The 22,500-nt window shown below is 35.2% G+C and overlaps 1 protein-coding gene across 2 annotated transcripts in view; it reads right to left on the reverse strand.

The window, feature by feature from the left end:
• Positions 1-90: 90 nt before the first annotated feature.
• LOC111000945 (zinc finger protein MSN2) overlaps positions 91-22,500 on the reverse strand; it is a 72,029-nt gene continuing 49,619 nt past the window's right edge. Inside the window, exons 1-2 of one of the 2 annotated variants that reach the window (XM_045633507.1) lie at positions 18,467-18,493; positions 91-5,087 (exon numbers count right to left, since the gene is read on the reverse strand). In XM_045633507.1, coding sequence (XP_045489463.1) covers positions 3,037-4,743 — 1,707 coding nt within the window. In that variant the 5' untranslated portion in view covers positions 4,744-5,087; positions 18,467-18,493 and the 3' untranslated portion in view covers positions 91-3,036. Of the gene's footprint in view, positions 5,088-18,466; positions 18,494-22,500 lie in introns of those variants that run through there. The other variant, XM_045633506.1, reaches the window with a different exon arrangement.

Consider the following 22,500-nt stretch of genomic DNA (forward strand, 5'->3'; position numbering starts at 1 on the left):
GACTTACATACGTCAAAAATGACTCTCGACTCTGAATGATACTCAAATATCTAGTCCCAAATTAAGCTTTGTAAAAACTTACATGTAAACTGTTTTCACGATTCAAAGGACTTGTAACAGCACGATGGCAGTTGTCATCAACGATGGTAAGATTGATTTATATAATTTCAGTATTAAGTACTCATGAGCAAGACAATTAAGCCTTTAAATTTACGGGGCAAACCTTTACGTTTATATCTTTTTACATCTAATAAGGTTATATTTTTAATAATGATGGAAGACAAATTGTCATACAGTTATTGATTGTTGAGATTGTTTAAGATAGTTTAGAAATCGTAAATATATTTTTTCTGTAAACAGGGTCTAAATTTTCTGTGCCTGGATTTTGAATATGGAATATGGTTCTTTAAATCACCAAGGAGATCGGTCAAGGATGTATGAAATACTGGCTGTCAAATAAAAAAAATCTCCCAGAGACTAGTGTTAATTGTTTTAGAACGACATTACTATACCTGAGATAAATTTTCTTTCGTTATAATCGATTAAAAGAAAAAATACTTGCAAATATAAATTGAGAAATACGACACGCTAGTGAATAGTTTTGTATTCCTTTAAACGGCAGAAGTCTAATTTGCAGCCGATACACATCTGAAGACTTTCCACAGACTATGCAACATTATCTCAACAATCAATGAACAGTTACCATAAACAATAATCACAGCTCTGATTAAATCAAATTCCATTCGTTTCCATTCTTAATAATTCTAAATAAATAATATTGTACAGGACGGTTTGAGGGACGAAGTGTAATTTTTTGAGCAATATTTTTATAAATAATATATTTACAAATGTCGAAAAATAATTTTAATTCATCCGCGTCCACCAAACATTAAACGTAAAAACTTAGTCTAAAAGTTTTAATAAAATCTAAAATTCATCTCAGGAACAAATGCAAAACTAAATAGTTGGATTTATAATTTCATAATCAGATCCATTACGATAGAATATATTAACAACCATTATAATTATGTTGTAAAACTAAGTAGCCAATCTTATTATCTATGGTAAATCTCTCGAAAAACTTATACATAACTATAATAAATTCGCTAATTTCAAATAAGACCTAATGAGATTCAAGTGGTTTGTCACATAATTTTCCACGTTTAGTTTAATATATGAGTATTTAATTACCACTTTTACCGTAAACGATAAATTTTAATATAATCTGTCGAGTAACTTGAATCAGAACTTATTCTACATGAGTATAGACAACAGTTCGTTGTGTCAAATATAGTCTCTGGTTGGACAGAGAGATCATAGGGCAGTGTTATGTGCTAATGAGTCACCAAAATGGCAAGATATAATTAATACTTAATCTAATTAATTTCAAATAATGGTCTCATATTGAATTCTAAACGAAAGTAGAAAGTTGGAATACTATAATACTGTCTTAAAACAAGTTATGGTGACGTACTTAATTGTTTTCTATTAAATATTTTTATACTAATATTAAGTATGCAAATGACAATAAAAGTTGCAATGGAAAGTTCATATGTTGCGCGACATTTGACTATAAAGAACAAATAAAAATAGCTATAAAATGCTTCTATCACTTTTAATATACAATTATTTATTGAGTATCGTTCGGAGTATTAGGGCGCGGCTTTATAAACAAAGAAAGTCCAATTTAGTGGAAAGGAGATCTATTTTAAGATTGAATCGATTGTTACAGATTTGTAGTAATCATGGCTCACCTGTAAAGGGAGCGATTAATGTAGTGTATGGGAGAAACCTAGCAATTTTAGATTTTCAAGAGAAATTTAAAAAGCCACCACAAAATTCCAATGTAATAGTTCAATAATTGGAAAGTTACGTTATATATGAGGAAAAAACGTTGCTAAAATAAGATACAATATTGCAGTGTATGCTCGAGTGAAAGATAGTAGACCGATTTGACTATTTTTTTACTATTTTTAGAAAGTTCTCACAAACATTGCAGGAGAAATTGCACTTAGCTAGATGTAGATGTTATAATCATCTATTAATGGACTACATTCGACTCTCGATAATTTGAATCTCATGGGGCCAGACATACATTTTAAATAAGTTTTTTATATAGCAAACTGGGAGGAATCTCATATGAAGTTGAGTAATACTGCCAATAGACTTACATAGATTTTAAGAATTGTTATGCTCTACTTGAAGGGACCTTAGTCAAATTGGTTTGGAATAATTTAGTGGGAGCTGGTTCCATATGGCGCTTAAAAAACTGACTTAAAAAACACTTAGTTTGTAACGACGGACGTTTAGTTAACAAGTTTAATAACAATTAAATACAACTAACAAATATTTATTTCAATAGTTCGTAATCTGTGTGAGCGAATTATAGAGATGAAATTATATTGCATGTTGTCATACAAAATATTCCTTCAACTCACCAAGGCACAATTAAAATTGCGTTTTGTTAATTTATCGAGTGTTCAAGGGAGCCGAAAATAACTATTTAGAGATTCAAATTAACGATTGTCAAATTATCAAAAGTCGACTGTTTATTTTTTGTATATAACGCTGTTAAAATTAAAGCCCTATCTTTTATTGCAGCATCAATGCTTTGTTACTACTTACGTAATTGTTCAGTTTGGAAAGAAATTCTAAAATTTTCCTCTATTCAAACATGGATAAATATGAATACGTAGACGATTTTTCGTTCTGTTTACGCGCTTGGCTTTCACAAATTTCCTAGAGTCAATCATTGTTAAATATGAAAAAGTATACAAAATAGCTTAGTGAACACTAATCTAGAATAATCTAGCTAAAGCTAAATATTATCGGTAACGGTCGGAATTACATACAAATTAACAAATATGCCATAAATGTTATTCATATCACTGACACTCGCAAAAACTGTCTTTACATCTACTTAGCACCTATCCAAATTCATGTGATCAGCCTTCGAGGATTCGTTTATTTTAATACATTTATTATCACTGTGAAAAATATTGACTATTATGCGAGTTGAAACTGTGGACTGGGTGGTTATCTCTGCTTTGTTGGCTTAGCCCCGTTCGCTGCAGCTGTCTTCTGCGCAATATGTGTCTGGTAATGTTTGGCCAGGTGTGCCTTCTGCCGAAAGCTTTTGCCACATAAGGAACAGGTGAATGGCTTTTCCCCTGTATGCGTTCTGACGTGGACGTTTACTGAGTATTTGTCTTTGAACCCTTTCGAGCAGATTGAACAGTAATGGAGGGATCTCTCCTTTCTCACGCCATTTGATGTCGATGTCGCCGCTTGTACTGCTGTCCCCGATTGTGCTTGTGAAGTTGGAGAAGTGTTCTTATTCTGAAACCTTTTATGTTTTTTCCCAATTGATTTCGTACTGGACACAGTTGGGGATGCCGTCATCATCTGCAAATGTTGGGATAGTTGAATCTCTCCAGCTGGTATCATCGTAACCAGCTCACCATTCACATTGTGAATATTATATACACTGCGTGATGGGTCGATAGGCTCCACAGTACAGAACGGTTGTACCGATTCTCCTAGTTCCGTTGTTATTCTCTTCAGTTTCTCATAGTCATCAGAATATGTCACGTCAAGCTGGGAGAATAATAAATCGTCAACGCTCTGTGTTGGCGTTGAATTTTCACCACTGGCAACAACACTTGCAGTTGGATTTTCTAGTAATATTGAAATATTTACATTGCCATTCTGTGGTGCTATTGACATTAGCAGCTCCGCATCTGTGTCCTTGTTATCACACTGATACATTGACGGGACATCCGCCTTGTTATTATTATTAATAATAACCCTTTTTAATTCCGCCTCTGCGTCAAGTTTTGTCAAACTTTTTTGTAAGGTGTTATAACGAATGAAAGCTTTACCCTGCAATGCACTTCTCAGTAATGATTCATTTGATTCCGTATTTTGGTCTGTTAACTTCCAATCATTATTGTTATTATTGAATTCAACTTGTCCATCTAATAGCGATGTACCAAGTATGGGACTTCGATTTGTCTCATCTTTCTTGTCTCCTTGGAATTCAGTTTCATCGTAACTGAATGGCTCAACTTTTACAAGTGTTGTTGTGTTCAAATCTGTACTTCGGTTTTCCGATGAATTCTCTTCATAGCTGAAGCTTTCTACTTTAGGTAGTATGTTTGCAGTCAGCGTGTCTTGGTTGAAGTCGTTGGGGAACCCATTCATATTCAAGATAGATTCAAGATCGAGCGAAGAATTTGGTTCTATATCAGCCGGGCTAGACATAGATACGTCCTCGTCTTTCACCCAATTATCTTGATTCAGTACAGTGAGGGTATAAATCTGCCCATCTGTGTTATTACTGATAAGTTTATTGGAAATGGCTGTATCTGTGCACGGGTGTGTTCCACTTATCTCATTATCTTGATTCCAGTAAAATTTGTTCAAATCCTCTAACATAGCTGTTTCTAAACGATCACGATCTCTGTCCACATTCCATATGGAGTCGAAACTTTGTAATGAATTAGACGTGGTTGCCGTGGTCATAGCATTACTGGAGGTCTGATTACACGTTATACTCAGCAGGTTGTTGTTATTCTGTTCCTTGGGCTCCTCGGATAATAAAGGATTAGAGCGTGAATCCGGTGATTCCATGAATACGTTAACAGATCGCATTTGTTGTTTGTATTGGGCGTCTGTTATCTCGTTGGATGTGACAAAATCAAAGAAATCTGATTTTGATAATTCGGGTGCAGTGGCCGTCATGACTATTTTTACTTAGTTAATATCTAACCTATACGCATAAATAATCACCTCGTCCAGTTGTTTGTACTAAAAATAATATATCTATGTAAATACACGTGCTATAACCCGATTTGACTTGTACTTTATTGGCAGTCGCTAGTGCGGCGGTAACTGATGATGCTTGAGTCGACTGGGATGTCTGGGGCTACTCAGATGTGCCTATTATAACAGCGATAGGCGGACCAACAGAGTGTGCAATCTTGATCCGAGCGTTCCTCTTTCCCATCATTCACTCCAAGCTTCTGCCTGCGCGTGGATAAGTCAGACGTCTGGCTGATGAACTATGAGGTGTGACTCCATGATATCTGAAACGAAAAACGATAAATAAGAGATATATAACGCTACAAACATTTAGGTTTTGCCCTCAGATTTCTCTAATAGGCAAGTAGATCAACCTTCTGACCCTGATACACTCGACTTTTTGGGTCTAAAAATGCCGGTTTCCTCACGATATTTTTCCCCACCGTACGAGCAAGTGTAAATGGTGCACATAGACAGTCCATTGGCGCACAGCTAATAATCGAATGTACGATCCCCAAGAATGAGAGTTGGACATTGAAGCCTCTAGGCCATGCTCATACCCTGCTGTATGTACGTGACCTCAAATTGTTATCATATTTTGTTAAACACGAGTAGGTGCTATATATTTTGGTTCATAACTGCCGTGGAATGGAAGACTAGTTAATAGTTATCCATATTACAGGTTCTTACCTAGTCTGGAAACCAATACCTTTTTAACTATCATCTTATTTATTGTTGTAAATGTTATAGGAGTAAATTAAATAATTATTATTATAGATTGTATTTCATGCAATCATGATTTTACATTCCCTTGAAAGGGGTAAGCTCTGGCCCATTTGGGGAGTGTACTCCCTTCGGGTTATGTTCGCAGCCTGCTGATGCAGGGCGGTATTGGGGCGGTCCTTTAGACCTTGGTGTGGGAGTCATGTGCTACTTTTAGGTTAGAATTGCTGGTTTTCCTTATAAAAATTAATTGCATAGCCGGGTTGAAACCTACCTGAGTGGCCAGCCACTAGATAATATGATGGTCATAAAATTATAATGAATTTGAATATATAATTAACAATAGTCGTGTGCTTAGATCCTGTATGAAATCAGGGCAAACGAGTCACGAAGCCTTGTCATGTAACGGCTTGATCAGTTTAGGCTTTTAATTAAGAGCAAAAATTTAACTGAGTTTCTATCTTCGTTACTTTAAATTGATCGTCATATCGTAGTGTTTATTAACTAAATGGTGAATGTGGTAAATCACAGAACAGATTTTTATTTTATTTTTTACTTATGTAACTTTAATGACGTTGTGGTTTATCATTTACATTTTCCGTTAATTGTTATGTAGAGGGAGGGTAAAACTTGCTGAGTTTCTTGCCCGTTTTAGAACAACGCCTCCTGGTAGTTTTGCGATCGAATTTTGTAAACTTTTTTGACATTCATAAGCATGCCCTAAGCATCTAAATTGAATAAGTTAATTTTGATTTGAATTGATTAAATAAAATGTTTTACAATTGGATGATATTCTCGGAATGATGAATAAGCGGTCTGCAATCGCGCGTACTATCGCCGTCTAATTCCGACTTTTGTGTGTAAAAAACAATAGAATAATACACACAAATGAATCATGGAAATAGAAGTTGATAATTTCTGAATGAGCTTGGGTACTTTGTGTTTATTTTTAAAATTTCCTTAGAGAATACGGCGTGAACACATTAATAAAGGCAGACTTCACATTAATAAATCACATTTTAATTTTGCTTAGAGCAACATTTATGAATACCAAAATTGTCATATATTTTAGAAGATGTAACATATACTGTAGATAACGCTTGATATATGAAGTGTGAACTTCAATAAATTAACAAAATTAAATCATGGTACGACGGTGTTAAAAAATTCAGACATTTATTTATTTATTAAAGTTCACCATAACATATATAATGAATATGTTACAAGCTATCTATCCTGAAACATATGGTAAACATTAACCTTACAAAAGTTATAAAAATATTACACTTCCAATATTAGATTTGTCTTTGATTTGCACTTTAGATAGGCACTTTACAAAGTTTTATTTTAAATTGATAAGCCAAATATCAGCTGTAAGTACATTGTTGTACAATATTTTTTGATCAAAAATTTAACGAATTATTATTACGCGTAAAACGAGAATTTGCTGTCAAGTGACACGAATTGGAGCGAACCTGTGGACTGAAACGTCGTATTGTATTACATCTACTGTAACCGTAAACTCGTTTATATGTTTTCGAAAAATCTTGCGATATTTTAAGGTAAGGTTTATTTCACTACATTTAATTAATAATATTTACTAGCGGACTACACTTTTAGACACTTAAAAAAACTAAAAAAAGTAACTACATATAGTTATATGTAGTTAACCCATTATTAAACCATTCTCAATTCAACCACGGTCCAATCGATTAGTTAATTACACAGAATTTATATAATATATTTATATACGTATACCTATAACCAATAATATATATATATGTTGATGTGGTTGATTCGTTTACATTGGAAAAGAATATTAGATCACCACCGGTATTCGAACTCTATGAAAATTGTTGAACTTAATTTCCGAAAACAGTCTTGGGCTAGGTCAGGGTTTGTGTCTCTCTTCCCTCGTAGGGTGGAACATCAGCTATGCACCAATGGACTTTCTATGGCGCATTTAACATTCACTCGAACGGAAATGGAAAGCAGCTTGCCTTAGACCCAAAAAGTCGTATGTCAGGCACAATTGTCTATTACATTGACAATCATGATACATACACAAATCTGAGCCCACTGCTTTATTTATAAAACACATAGTTTTCTGTTTAAAATTGCTTAACAAAAGTTAATACCACCCAGTCGACCTCCATTGGCATCGCAAAAATGTGTGCGTAATAGTCTCAGCGGGAAAATGACCTTTAACGTCTATTGTCTATTAAATAACTAATTCCACGACTGCAAGCACATTTTTTATAAACAGAACAGTCATAAAAGGGAGCTATGGCACATGGGCGTATAGTATGTACTACGAGAACTCGAAAAAAAATCTTTCTTTATTTATCTATGGTATATAGAATTTAGATTGAGGCTTCACAGGTTAAGACTTACTAGGGTTATTTACTATAATTTTTTACAAAATAACTAACACAATTAGTTTTACAACGAGGGCACTGAAAAAATTATTAATATATGATGTTGACTGTGTGATTGTGTATGTGTAACTAATGTTATAGAAAGTGTGCATCTAAATTCTAAAAGATGGATGAAGGAAACTTTATAAAAGAGGATTTAGCAATGCTTCGGTGTCGAGTATCACACTCACACTTGATACACTTAGCTTAAAGACCTGTATTCACTTTGATTAGGGCAAGTGTTAGTAATAGAGTTCGTTCTGCCCATCGCACGAGGTCCAAAAATCGGAGTGGACCGGCATCACATCAGTAATCGTAATCTCATGGGGCATCTACTGGCTAGAAAAGATCTCCAACAGATCAAGCGACACAAAAGTTGGATAGGCCATAAACACCGCATCCAAATTATCGCAAAAGTTATCACTAGAATATTCTCATATAGGCACTTGGAAACCCGCAAGAAAGCGTGGGCGTTCCAGGCAATCAGGCAGGCAGGGCAGGTTTCAGATGAGGCAGAGAGCCGGTAAGACTTGGAGCGAGATGGCTTAAGACCGGACGCGATGGAGGCTGACTTCGGATGCTCTCTGCCCCATCTATGGTAAGTCAGTATACCCGACAAATCAAGTTTACAACCAACCTTTACCAATAAAGTGGCACCTGATATCTTATATATAAAATTCTTGTGTCACGGGGTCAGTAACCGAACTCCTATAAAACGGATCGACCGATTCTCATGAAATTTTGTGTGCGTATTGGGTAGGTCTGAGAATCGAACATCTATTTTTCATCCCCCTAAATGTTAAGGGTGGTCCACCCCTAAATTTTTTATTTATTTTTTAGACAAAATTTTTCATTTTTATTTTTTTACGATACACCATACAAAAATACACGCAACCCTAAATTTTCACTCCTCTACAATCATCCCTTATGTTTTTTTTGTTAATTATAAACTTTAATTTTTTGGCATAAAAACATGGCAAAGCAACGTTTGCCGGGTCAGCTAGTACATTTATATATTTTTGAAGGCTATTAAAATAGTAATCGCTTAACACTTTTTCGTGTTTTAATGTTTTCTTTGAAGAAAACGAATAACTTTTTTGTTTTATAAAGGTCATATGTGACCGCAAGCCATGATTATTCGTCATTAGCTTGATTACTTGAATTTCTCTTCTAGGAATAAAAAAACCTACTTAGATGTGTAATCATGCGCTTACGGCTTTTCGCTTTTGACACGTTTCATCCCACAATTTTTTTTGCGAATTAAGATCGGTGGCGGTTGTGTATGTTCAGATATATGTTAAATAAAACACCTTGTTTGAAGCTGGGTAACAACAGACTTTAATCGTGAATATTATTAGCTGATAACTAAGATAACATTTATAATGTTATATATTTAATAGGGTTGCAACGCTAATAAAACTAACTTGGCTTATCTAAGGGTTATAAATCCGAATGACATTTATGTTATTGGACATTATGGGAAACGAGAATGTTGATGTCGCAGTAAACTAGTTAAATCAGAGAGTTAATTGAATCTCTAGACAGTTAATTAAAGATCTAAATAGAATAGAAATTTTCAGTCATATGTCAGACGGCACTTTAGCGACTTGAACTGTCTAGAGATTCAATTACATCTCTGATTTTACTCCTTTACTGCGACATCTATACCATTTAAGAGCGTGGTAAAACCTAAAGGGCTCATATTGGCTTCAAATATTCAACAATCTCTTTTTTTCAAATTGTATTAACGCTGTGATCAAAAGAGATAGAATAACTTATTTTTTATAACTTTTTGTGATATGGCCATAGTAAATTATTATTTCATCAACACTGTTAGCGTATAAACGTCTCATAAGAGAATGTACTGTAAGTATTAATGAATTATATGATTACTTTTTTATAAAAAAAACATCGTCGAGTCTTGTCCGGTTTCTGTATCCGTTTGTATCTTTTACTAATCATCATCATCTGCTTTATGTGCCTGACGCCCCTGAAGTTACTTCTTTAAAAATCCTTTTGCACAGGATGCATAGAAATCTTATATATGACTAGCTGACCCGGCAAACGTTGTTTTGCCATGTTTTTGTGCCAAAAAATTAAAGTTTATAATTAACAAAAAAAACATAAGGGATGATTGTAGAGGGGTGAAAATTTAGGGTTGCTTGTATTTTTGTATGGTGTATCGTAAAAAAATAAAAACGAAAAATTTAGGGGTGGACCACCCTTAACATTTAGGGGGATGAAAAATAAATGTTGTTCGATTCTCAGACCTACCCAATACGCACACAAAATTTCATGAGAATCGGTCGAGCCGTTTCGGAGGAGTTCGGTTACTAACCCCGTGACAAGAATTTTATATATTAGATTATCAATCATTTAAAATTTTATTTCAATTTTGTAAACCTTCTCCTCATTTAATTTTAATTTATTCGACACACTGTGTATTAAAGTTGCGTATTAACTATGAATACCGCAACGTTCACTATCAATATGTCTCCAGTTAGTCTAGCATTCAGACAAGACTTGTTCAACTATCTTGCGCGTTATCTTACAATCTAACTATAAACTATGTACTGGAATATTGTTAATTAAAGCTATTCAACGGCTAATCTATTGAGACTGGAGATTATTAGTGAAGACAGGTGCGTATATAATTAATGCGGGAATAAACATTAAAAATTATAAAAAAACGCTATTTTTAGGGTTAACAGATAGCATATTTATTTATGCAAATAGTCTGTGGACACGTGTGGATTTATAGTCTGTGGTAAGACATGTCAAGATTAATACATGACATATGACAGTCCTAACATGCTTATGAGTTATGAATGACAATTTATGAGAGGATTTACACTGGTTTATCTGTACCAAGATTGATATAAATTTATTGATGATGTCTTTCGCTATCGCTAAGTTATCGCTAGAATATCGTTAATGGGTTTTTGGTACACGGTCCGCGATTCTTGAGATACGTTCACGACAATACGACTGATTTAATTGGTTGTTACATGTTTCGCATCGAGCACGAAAATGGGGCATCGCTTAGCGCAGGTGCGCCGGTCATGATTTCAAATTTGCTAATATTGAAATATTCTTAGTTTTAGTAAATTCTTTAGGAATTAAAATATAAAAAGAGGCTCACTATACACACACAAACCAGTATATACAATAGTCTATATTTTTTTATAGGACAGGGGACAAAGGAGCAGTTGGCTCTAATTGTAAGTGATACCGCATCCTATGGACACTCTCAATACCAGGACTCGCGAGTGCGACGCCGGCCTTTGAAGAGTATACAATGTAAGGTTTTTAAAAAAAATCTATCTCGAATATCTGTTATAATATAATTTTTACTAAGCCTCATATATTTAATAAAAAACTATAAATTTTTCAAGGACCTCCTCAAAAGCCTCCAACCGTCTCCATCTCTTTCTATCTTCAGCATTTTGCTGTCAATCATCCCCTCATACCTCGTCAGACATAAATGCAAGAGGGCCATCGCTTTCCTTATCCCAGAACTGGGTGTTTTCACCGACGTATTTCCGAGCCAACTTTTTGAAATGCCGGCAACGCATGAGTGAAATTTTCGTTTATAACCGTTAATTCTTCCTCATATACTCTCTGACCATGTAAAAGATGGATTACGTGTTAATAATATCTACAAGTCATTTGCGCTAAATATGGCTCGTAAGTGGATTCCTGAGCGTGGGTACGTCAGTCATCGTGGTCAGCTCACCTCTGACATTTCGATGAAGAGGTTCGCTTTGATCTCTTATAAAAGTGAAAATTCTCAACCTCAGAGGTCATATGTTTGGTGTAAGGCTAAGCCATTTGGACCAACCATAACCAAACAATTTCGGTACATTACCGCTCAAGTATTACGTAAGCACTATTCAAAAATAAAATAAAATCAAAGACAAAGTGTCTTCCATTTTCTTTTTTTGGTGATTACGTCATCAGTAAATCAAATAGATGATCATGTAGATCATGATCACTTCATGTATTAGTATATCTTTATTCACACTGTTTACACACTAATATAACTCAACGTGGTCTTGCGCAGGCGCAATCTAGGACGGAAGCTATTCTACTGGTATTTACATACATTTAATTTTGTTTTATATTATAATTATTGTTAATGATATTAAAATTTGTTTTTAAATTGTACTAACTAACTAGAATGAGTACGTTTTATTTAAATTGTCTGACCGCTCCCATTTATTATTTAATCCACCATTACCATTTAATCATAATAATCTAGTAATTACTGGCTGTACTGAACTTTGTTTCGCCTACTTAAGCCAATATTTTTAGTAGCTATCATATGGAACCTATGTTGATGATATAGAGAGATATGTTCTATATGTTAAGGCTTGTAGTTATGTAATTTGTAAAATTGCCTAACAAATAAAAATAAAATGTTTAGACTGGACTTATCACTTAGGCGTTTGAAAGATAGTAGCTGATACTCAGCTTTACTAAATATGCATAAATAATTTCATAAGAATCGGTCGAGCCGTTTCTGAGGAGTATGGGAACGCTGTAACACGAGAATTTTATATATATACTAGCGACCCGCCCCGGCTTCGCACGGGTGCAATGCTGATACTAAATACACTACAGAAAATCTGTGAACGTTGTATATAAAAATATGGGTTATCCATAAGAGATAGACATATACCATCACGGACTTTTCTGTAGACCTTTTCAATGTGTACAATACTTAGTGCATTATTTTGATAAAACTCGTAGGGTTCAGCCTGCGTTTGCAATGTAAGCGGAAAAAATGTAATGATTTACCACATCACATTAGAAACCTCAAAAATAACAGCACTTCTCCACTATTTAATGGATGTTATTATACATATAAACCTTCCGCTTGAATCACTCTATCTATTAAAAAAACCGCATCAAAATCCGTTGCGTAGTTTCAAAGATAGAAGAGACATAGGGACAGAGAAAGCGACTTTGTTTTATACTATGTAGTGATTATTAAGCTTATGTTCTATAATAAGACAAACAAGGCTGGAAGACTTATGGTAAAGTACACTATATTCAGCGTTTTGGTTAATGCGGTAAAGTCATTCCAGTGAACAAGGACACAACTTTCAAGTAACATAAACTGGATTTATGGCTTCACGTGTCAAATTATAAAAATAAACTTCCGCGATCATAATGTGTAAATCTGAAAAGCTGTATAATGGCTGTAACCATTTTAAACTGTAATATGTTTTATTAAGCTATAGTAACACGAATTGTAGTGTCTTTGGGTGGAACGCGGTTAAAGGAACAATGTTGGAGCTAAACTTCTTTGTAGCTTAGCGACCAGATAGGTCCTTAACACTTTTTGGCCTAGACGTCTTTGGCGCACTAATGGACTTTCTTTCTCTACTTAACATTCGCAATAACGGTGAAGGAAAACATCGTGAGGAAATTTTGATGAACGATTAAGAGAATTATTTGCCTGGTTGTAACCTGCTTTTTTATCAAACGGCAAACGGGTAGGAGGCTCACCTGACGTTAATCGCTGATACCACTGCCCATGAACACTCACAATGCCAGAGGGCTCGCGAGTGCATTGCCGGTCTTTTAAGAATCGGTACACTCTTTTATTGAAAGACCCTGAGTCAAATTGGTTCGGACTTCATTTGGTGGGCAGTTGGTTCCACATAGTGTTGGTGTGCAAAAACTTACAAAATAAACTTCTTTCCGTTTATAAATTCAATAAGAGAGCAGTCAGTCCCTCCGAAGCAGTTGCAGACGCGTTCAGTGACGGCAAATAGGAAATCTTCAAGAAATTCCAAAAATAGCTAAAGCGCCAAAAAGAAAAGCTGCAAAGGGCCAGTAAGGTGGTCGCTGCAGCCCATTCACGTCGACCTACCCCTCGAATTGGTACGCTCTCGTCTCGCTGCCACTTTTGAGAGACAGAGACAGACAGAGACAGAGAGAGCATAGACAGTTGTTTATGAAAGGTATACCAGATGAGTTCTATATTTTTTTTAATGTTCCCTTCCATTCAAATCCATTTAGTTGATTGCGTGAGTATCATTGAAACAGACGTCTTTTGACCTCATGATGTGCAGTCAACCTATCCACAAACACAACGGTTAAAAAATACACATAAAAACTTTTTTGAGCTACCGTATTAAGCGGTGATTTGCAAAATGTATTCAAAGACTATCAAATGAGCTGTCAATGTAACCTTTTGTTTGTACGTCTCTGTTTGACAACCATTGACTGAATAACATGTTTTAAATGTAATTAAATAACAAACTTTTACTGTTTATCAAATTGTAATCATTCGATTAGTTGCTTCAGCGTGTGACTGTCATCCATGAGCAGTGGGGCGTAGCAAAGGGGGGGGGGGCGAACCGGGTGTTACCCACCCGGTCTCTCAATTTTAATAACTAACATAAAAATCTCTTTTTCAGGGATTCCTCCACTAGCACTAACACAGCTATATGTAGAATAGGGGATTCCCGCAAAAGAGCCTGACGCTGTCGTGGGGGATTACCGGGCTGATGGCGCTGATGTCGCTACTTTCATTTGTTTAATATCCTAATCGCTTGAACGACCATCCTTCATCTACATAATATATAAAGAATTAAACAGTACTTTTCCAAAACTGGATACATTCGGTAGGGAGCTAATCAATTTACAGAAAGCATTGTAAAGTGCCTATTTTATACCTAATCCGTTGTTTTGCCGGGCTTTTTATACAAAAAATTACTATAATTGAATTTTTTGTAACATTTATTTTTCCCAAAATTTTCATGTTTCAGAAAATATCTAAAAGGTTAGTCGACATCTCAAGACACCGATGAGCTGAAAAACAATTAGCTTGTAAAATATACAGTTCATATAGAATCATGTATGATAGAGAACTTAAATAAATAAATAATTCATTGAAGCATATATATCTATTAAGCTTTTGTTTTATAACAAGATGAACAAAGTTATGGTAAAGACATTTCGCTAACACGTTACTCATAAATGCAATTACAAAATGCAAATTTAACAGGAAGCGAACTCATGGTCCCAGGTTACGAAGCCTGAGTTATTAAACCTCTATTTCAGTGTTGGCTTAGTGGCTTTAGCGAGGTCACATATTCAATCCTAATACACCTGAAATACGCATTTAACTTTCGCTAGAACGTTGAAAATATCGTGTGGAAATCGGGCCTTAGATCCAAAAAGTCGAGATGTCAGGCACAGGAGGCTGATTCCACGACAAAGATCATGTATGTATGTATGTATGTAGGGACTCTGTTTCCGCACTTAGACTCTCAATAGGTCCGATGTGCCCTGGCTAACTTAGCCAGCCTAACTCCTTCCAAAAGCACAGAAGCTTCCTGGGCACTTCGCAGTTCTCACAGTTCCGAGGATTCCAGGACTACGTGGGTGACTGTTTCCTCTGCGCTGAAACAGCTTCTACACATGGCATGACAAAGATCATGAATCAGACACATAAATTTGAGCCCCAGGCCCCGTGGCTCTACGACCGCTTTAGATCTGGACGGGGGAAAAATTAAAAAAAAAAAAAAAAGAAGAAAACTTCCAGCCACCAAGGTGATGCTGAAATTTTGAATGAATAAATTTTGAGTGAACGGCATTTAATATGTTAAGTGAAATTAACTATTACAACGATATATTTTCCAGTCGTGATCTAGCACCATCGCTTCGTCATTAGCTTGTCGTTATTTATGGGTATTATCGTAAGATTTCGAAACGGATTAGCATCGATTTCGTGTTTACGTACGTTGAGGTAGGTTAGTAATAATTTAAACATTGATGGGTTTTTATATTATTGTTAATTACCTATTTACAATGTCATTAACTACTGTGCACGAAGATAAATTATATCGGGATATCTCAATAATTCAAATTCAAAAATGGAATACATTACGCAAATACTTGCATATAGAAACTCAATCGATCAATCAAATTTGAATAGTCCCACAGACGCACACATGATCAAATAATTTAAAAATGGAATTTATAAAAACAGATACACAACGAAAAAGTTAACGTTAAAATTAATCGTTTATCTCTTTTATTTATATCTAAAAATACGTGAGCGATAAGGACAGTACATACGTTTTAATTTTTTAAATTAAAATTTTATTGTATTTAAACAATGCAAATTCAAAAATGGAACACGGTAAGTAAATACTGGCATGTTACAAACAATTAAAAATTAATGTAAATAGCTTATCGTTCGAATAATTTAAAAATGGAATCGTTTGTCTCTTTTATTTATGACTAAAAATACGTGAGCCAGAAGGGCAAAACACTTCCACCGACATAATTAAATTCCAACAATTCAAAAATAGAACACAATTCAAATACTTAAAGCAACAAAACACGCTTCAACAGACGTAATAAATTCGAATAATTCAAAAATCGAAGACTGCTTTTCCGTCAAATTGTCTCTAGTTTATGGTAGTATTACGCATTTACGAATATTGAACACAGAGGATCGTCGGATGATCCAGATTAATAGAAACCCTTTCACCAACAGCCTTGAGCGAACATGGACTGACCATTACCTGCACTAATGTCCAGACGATTAACATAGATCAACCGATACCAATGATACAATAGTCCAACTTTATGTTTATTAACAAATTGCTTTGTTTTGTAATCTGTGAAGAATTTATTTTAAACCTACATATAAATGATGAAACTCCAATGTGTTGCTGGATTTAGAGTTGGTTCTTTCATGAAAGTTCTTATAAACATTTATTTTAATCAAATTATTCAATAAAAATTTGCAATATTTACGTTCTGTATCTATGTAAAAATTAAACTGTCAACCCAAAACTCGCACATTCTTCCACAGACTATCAAACTGTTACAATTAAATAAAACGTCAGTTTACTTAGGACAGCTGTCAATCTGAAAGAATTATAATTATTTAAATATGTCACAGCTACCTAGCTTAATTAGTTGTTCAATTAATGGCCTGAAAGATATTCAGCCAGTTGATTAAACAGCTAGGCAAATAACTTGGATCGATGAGGTTTCATTACTTGCCTAGCCTGATTTATTAATTTTAATTTTAATTAATTAATTTTAATTAATTTTAACTTTGATGGTGTTTTCCAAAGTTAGTAAAAAGTATAATGGAAGAGTGTAGTGACAATAATAATGTGAATTTGACTCAAGCAATTTAATTTTAAAGAAATATTTTGTATGTGACTCTATTGTACGAATGGCCTAAGCATTAGCTAGTCTGTTTATTATTAGTTAGTTAGTTAGCCGTTAGTTAATCTAATAATAGTAGCCGTTCTCCAAGTTCTCATCGCCTCTGTGCGTCAATAACAGCGTTGGCAAAACAGCCGAAAGTTCATATTCAAAAATTGACGCCAAAATAGGCGAAATAATACGAACAATTATTTGCGATAATTTGGTACAAAAATGTTATGGTGGTACAATCTTGAGCTCGCATAATCTGCCACACGTAATGGCGCTAATTTGTCTTTAAGGAATTTTACATAGAATTTATGAGTCATATCATTAAAGTCAATTCATATATTATATTTTGTAGTGATAAAATATATTAATATCGAAATACGTTTAATAGATTAATACATTATTTCCAAAGGTTAAGTCGATTTTTAAACTGTAGTAGGAAGATATTTTAATGTTTTTTGTAAATAATTATAAAACTTGATTGCCATACAAAAGATGTTTTTCCAATGCAATTCCAGATTAATTATTAATTGGAAATACTAAAAAGGCACTTAAAAATAGTAAAAAAAACTCACGCGCAATTTAAAAGTTCACAAGTTCCGTAAGGGAAAACCAATCGATGGGGTTTTGTTCAGGGTTTTTTTAATAATGATGATTAAAAGCAGTGTTGGCGTAGTGACTTCAGCGACACTCATACCCAAGGTTTGATCCCCGGCTGTGCACCAATGGACTTTCTTTCCATGTGCGCATTTAACATTCGCTGGTACGAAGGATAACATCGTAAGATTGCTTTAGACCCACAAAGTCTACATGTACCAGGAATAGGATGCTGGAGACTGATCACCACAATTCATAAAATACAGTCTAATTTAATTGATATACTGTACCGCAGGATTTGACTTTTTTATGTAATAGGAGGCAGACAGGCAGGAGACTCATCCGATGTTAAGTGATACCGCCGCCCAAGGACACTCTCAATGCCAGAGGGCTCGCGAGTGCGTTGCCGGCCTTTTAAGAATTGGTACACTGCTTTCTTGACCCTAAATCGAATTGGTACGGAAATACTTCAATGGGTACTTCCACGTGGTGCGCTCAATAACTCAGTTAAAACGGATACCCACTTAAGTAACGAGTAAAACCTTTAACTTAACTGTGAAAGGTCAATAATTGGAGCACTGAGAGGAAAGTTAAAAACAGTTTTCACTCAGATTCGTAATTACCTTCGTAAATAAAACCTACTTGACCGGTTTGCGAATTTATAACAAGACAACCTTTGCGTCAATAAGTTCGTAATTACGAAAGTTTATACCCCTAATTTTAATAATTACCGCTGTAAGTGCTGGGCTAGTGGTTTCAGCCTTCGTCATCACTGAGGTCGGGGGTTCGATCTGTGTACAGTCAAACAATAATCACGGATTACTCTTTCTAATTAAACTATCTATGTAGTTAATTATAATATACTAGCAGACTCGGCCCAGCATTGCTGTGGCTAAGGTTTTTGTTATATTAAATAGTAGTAAACTATTCAAGGGAAACGGTAGAAGAACTTATGTGAAACATTGGTACTTTTAACACAGCGCCATCTTTTAGAATTGTATCAAATAATAAACAAATAATTTGCAATAAAATAATATTGCGACAATAATTAAAGATGTAAGCTATCCTATCTCTTAAGTTGAACCAGATTGGTCATGGTGTGCCAATTTAATTTAAAATCGGTTAAGTAGTACATCGCGGACAAACGTCATGACAAGAGATTTGTAGTGTGCATCTCTTTTCACTGAGATCGTAGGTTCGATCCCCAGAGCACCTTTGGGCTTTCTTTGTATTTAACAATCACTCGAACGGTAAAGGAAAATATCGTGAGGAAACCGAATTTAGACCGAAAAAGTCTTTACTTTATTACTTATTCTATGCATGCGTGTTTGTGTGTGCTGTGTGTGTTTAATTATAACTTAACTCATATGCAAACAACAAATGTATTAAATACTATATTTAATGTACGTGCACTACACTAACGTGCAAGAACATTAAATCTGCATCATCAAAAAGATACAGAAATCTGAGGTGCAAACCTAAAAAGGTTGTTGTTTAGTATATATATATAGTTGGATATATAATGATTTAATACGATATTAAATCATTATATATCCAACTATAGAAATCTTATAAGTACTTATTAGTAAATTAGATACGGTAGAACCAAGATCCGATCATGTACTTGCGAAATCTGATACAAGCATGCGTCGATATGTGAAAGTATGTTGCTCATCGAGTTAATTACTGCGTAATTAGTCAAATCATATAGATACAGCCTATAATTATATATTTGAATATATAATACAGATATCAAGAGAAATAAAATATATAAATCAGTGGCACTACAACCTCTTTTTGGGTCTAAGACATGTCGGTTTCCTAACGATGTTTTCCTTCACTGTTCGAGTAAATGTTAAATGCGCACATAGGAAGAAAGTCCATTGGTGCAAATCAAATCAAATCAAAATGTAAATCAAATCAGCCGGGGATCGAACCTACGACCTCAGGTATGAGAGTCGCACGCTGAAGCCACTGGGCCAACACTGCTCTATAAGGTAGCTGATGTTACATTAAAATGAACTTAGGAAATGGCCCACCCATTTCCTAGATCGATTTATCGCCCCCGAAACCCCCCGTATACTAAATTTCATGAAAATCGTTGGAGCCGATTCCGAGATTCCAATTATATATACATATATACAAGAATTGCTCGTTTAAAGATTATAGGACCTTTTTTTTTTTTTTTTTATGAGGTGGAAATGCACTTCTGCAGGCCCGCATCAAGAATCGAACTTAACGCGGGGACTGTGGGGCTGGATCTACACTCAAAACCCTCTGCTATTCAGAGGGGTAGCGAGACCCTACCCACTAAAACCACCTCAGCCCATCACACGCCCTTAAGATGGGCCCTCGGGGTTCGCTAGGCATTCTACCCAAGGGACCCGGGCTTATATCCGACATAGAGAGCTAATCATGACCTGCGGTTCCGGGCTACTCGAGGTCGAGCCCCCAACCTTGAACTACCGGTCCTTCTACAATCATCCCCAGACCTCTCCCTCAGTCGCTCAGCTGCCTCCTTCTGCAGCATTACATGCTCACAGAAGGAGACCATTGCACTCCAGGCCTCCTCGCTCCCTAGCATGGCTATTATAATTCCCGGTAAAGTGAGGTCCGCCCCTATAACCGATACCAGGTCATGACGCTCCCTTGTCCAGGTGACACACTCAGCCACAGTATGCTCCGCCGTGTCATTTGGAGCGCCGCAGTGGTGGCACAACGGATGCATCTCCCTTCTAGGCACCAAAGATTATAGGACCTGGATGACCGAGCTTAGCTCGGTATTTTTTTTTATAAATCGTGTTTTTTGGAAATTTTATTTAAGTACGAATTACATACAATTAAAATTATGAAATATGAATATAATTATCGAATAAAGATAATTATATTCATATTTAAGTTTTTATTTGACTGACATCTTTAAACGAGCAATTCTATGTTTAAGTTGATAAAACTCAAATAAAATGACATTTTCTAGAAATGATTCCTAGCTAAATCGATTTATCGGCCCCGAAACCCTCTGTATACTACCTACTATTTCATGAAAATCGTAGGAGCCGATTCCGAGATTCGAATGATATATATATAGATATATATATATATATTTTATTTATTTATTTCCAGTACTTTTTCCTATCTTAACAGTTACAACTAATGCGATAGAATTCCTAAATCTTATAACTAACAATATAGCAAGCAACTCTTGTGAACTCAGCCAGCGTACAAACAAATAGGTCCACCTCAATGGAAATTTTGTTAATGATTGATATATATATACAAAAATTGCTCGTTTAAAGATATAAGATATATACGAATAATATGTTCGTTTCGTTTCTGGCGACGTCCTTATTATTACATAATAAATATTGAAAACAAATACAGCACAAATATTTCTCGATATCCGGTATGGCCACTGATAAATTTGACATTACCTGTCATTGTTATGCGGACATAAGTTTTTGCTTGGTCTATTTCGTGACCTTAATACGTTTTTGCTAATTTCGTCTCAGACGTAACTAATTTGTCTTATTTGCGATTTCTTTCAATTATTTAAAAGGAATATTCGCAAGTTTCTTGAAAAGTAAATGACGCCGGTTATAGAATGGATGTTAAGGAATTCATTTATGACAGAAATCCGATTCGAAGTACCACAAAATGGGATGTTTTAAATAATAGAGGATAATCACTCACGTACAACAATGTCATTATAATTAATGCATACTAGTGCTATATTTATTAATAATAATGCCGAAGTGTTACTACATCTGGCTACAGTAAAAAACTTCATAATTATTTACATGACTGATACTGGGGAAGTCGGGCTCTGAAGTCTGGTAGAGGATCATCCCTTTAGGTTCAAGTAAAGAGGAAAACAATGTTTAAATACCCGGAACAAAAGGCCAATGGGCAGAGGCTGACGTGATATTAAATATCGCCTATGGACACTCACATTGTTAGGAGGCTCACAAGTCCGTTGCCAGCCTTTTAAGAATTGGTGCCCTCTAATATGAAGGACCCTATCCTAACCCCAATTACCTTCAATGGTCCATGTGTATTTATATCAGTGAAGCCGCCCGGTCGCTATTTATTATTTAAAATACAGGAAAGTTGTTGTTCACGATTATGAATAAATGAATTAAATAAAACATTTCAAATTATTTAAATGTTTTAACACAAAGCCTCTGAATTTTAGAAAAGTTGCGTGAAGTGAAAACGTGTCATATTATATCTGGCAATCTTTGTGATCATTTATCTTAAGTGGGTATTCTGAGTCATACCATTATAAAACAGGAAAATCTTTATGCTTTACGTATGAACAGCGCATCTGTCAAAAGCCACATTGACAATTTACCTGAGAAACTTCAACATTGACAATTCTTAGAAAAAACATATGACAAGGAATAATCTTGGACAGTATTACCTACAGTATTACTGGAGGCGAAAGCCAAGAATGCCGTGGACTGCGAAGCCCGCCAATACATGAACCCTAACCCACATAATATAGACTTTCCTGTCTACCATATGTCACATTATATCCGGCCATAAAATACCCGACGACAACGACAACGACGACGACAGACGAGATGAGAACTTGGGACAAAGTGAGCGTTAAGAAAATCGCAAAACGTGGCCATTCACCAACTAGTTGGAGCGATCAATTTCTGGACACTGAAACTGATGGAAACAGATTGTCCGCTCCAGATGTTTCTTTGCTCAGACATGGGCTACCGACTGAAGAGGCATATTGTCCCATAAGAAACCTATT

The sequence above is a fragment of the Pieris rapae genome, chromosome 23 (genome assembly GCF_905147795.1).
Source record: "Pieris rapae chromosome 23, ilPieRapa1.1, whole genome shotgun sequence".
In the NCBI taxonomy this organism is placed as follows: Eukaryota; Metazoa; Arthropoda; class Insecta; order Lepidoptera; family Pieridae; genus Pieris; species Pieris rapae.